This window comes from Colobus angolensis, unplaced genomic scaffold (assembly GCF_000951035.1).
Source record: "Colobus angolensis palliatus isolate OR3802 unplaced genomic scaffold, Cang.pa_1.0 Scaffold2, whole genome shotgun sequence".
NCBI classification, from domain to species: domain Eukaryota; kingdom Metazoa; phylum Chordata; class Mammalia; order Primates; family Cercopithecidae; genus Colobus; species Colobus angolensis.
Window position 1 is genome coordinate 19,372,796 of NW_012115154.1, and position 859 is coordinate 19,373,654.

General features: G+C 64.0%; 1 protein-coding gene across 1 annotated transcript in view; it reads right to left on the minus strand.

Moving 5' to 3' along the window:
• Window positions 1-859, minus strand: part of WDR86 (WD repeat domain 86) — a 31,753-nt gene that overhangs the window by 3,594 nt on the left and 27,300 nt on the right. The window contains exon 5 of the mRNA XM_011941590.1: window positions 103-206. Coding sequence (XP_011796980.1) covers window positions 103-206 — 104 coding nt within the window. The remainder of the gene's footprint in view (window positions 1-102; window positions 207-859) is intronic.

Below are 859 nucleotides of genomic sequence, written 5' to 3' on the forward strand. Positions count from 1 at the left end.
CGAGGCGGTAGGCGGGGGGACGCGGCTGCGGGCGTGGATGGATCCGGTGGGGGCACCTTCCCTCCCTCGGGCAGCGGCCCAGAGCAATGCGGAGGGACCTACCTGGATGCAGTTGATGATGAATGTGTGGCCCCGGAACACCCTCCGCAGCTCTCCAGACTGCGCATCGAAGGCCCGGGCGCAAGCGTCCCCGCTGCCCGTGAACACTGCGGACACACAGGGCGCGCTGGGCCTCCCTCCTTCCCTCCCTCCCTGCCCGGCCCCCCGCAGGCAGGGATGGAGCGGCGAGAGCGTGACCTGGAGCGTCTCCGGGACTCCGCCCCACGGGGGTATCCTGAGGTTCTTATGGGAAGTGGACAGCGCCCCTCCAGAGAAACAGGGATGCCCACAGTTACTGGGCTCCACCCTGCAGATGCCTGCGCGCCAGCTGGTCCTGCCCCTGCTGAACACCGCCCGGGCCCAGTCCCCACTCTGCGGTTTGGTGAAGTTGGTTCCCGTGCCTGGTTGGAAGGACCCTGCCTGGGGATAATCGTAAGGTCCTCAAGTCGCGTCCCCCCCACCTTCCGCTGCGTCGGCAGCCTTATCCTCCCATCCTCATTAATGGATCTGTCCCCAAGTCAAAGCCCAGTCCTCTGGGATTCATGATCACGCACCCCCAGGACCCCTAGCGGGGGCGAGCCTCCGACTCAGTCTGTCTCCTCCCCTAGGTGGCTGTCTCTCCCTGGGGTTTTTTCCTAAGAACTTAGTCCAATCGTTTTCCAACAGCAGCCTGCATCCGTCACTTGGAGGCTTAGCCACACAGCATGGGGCCGCATCTCTGAATCTGATTTAGCAGGCGGGGCCTGAAAATCTGCATTTC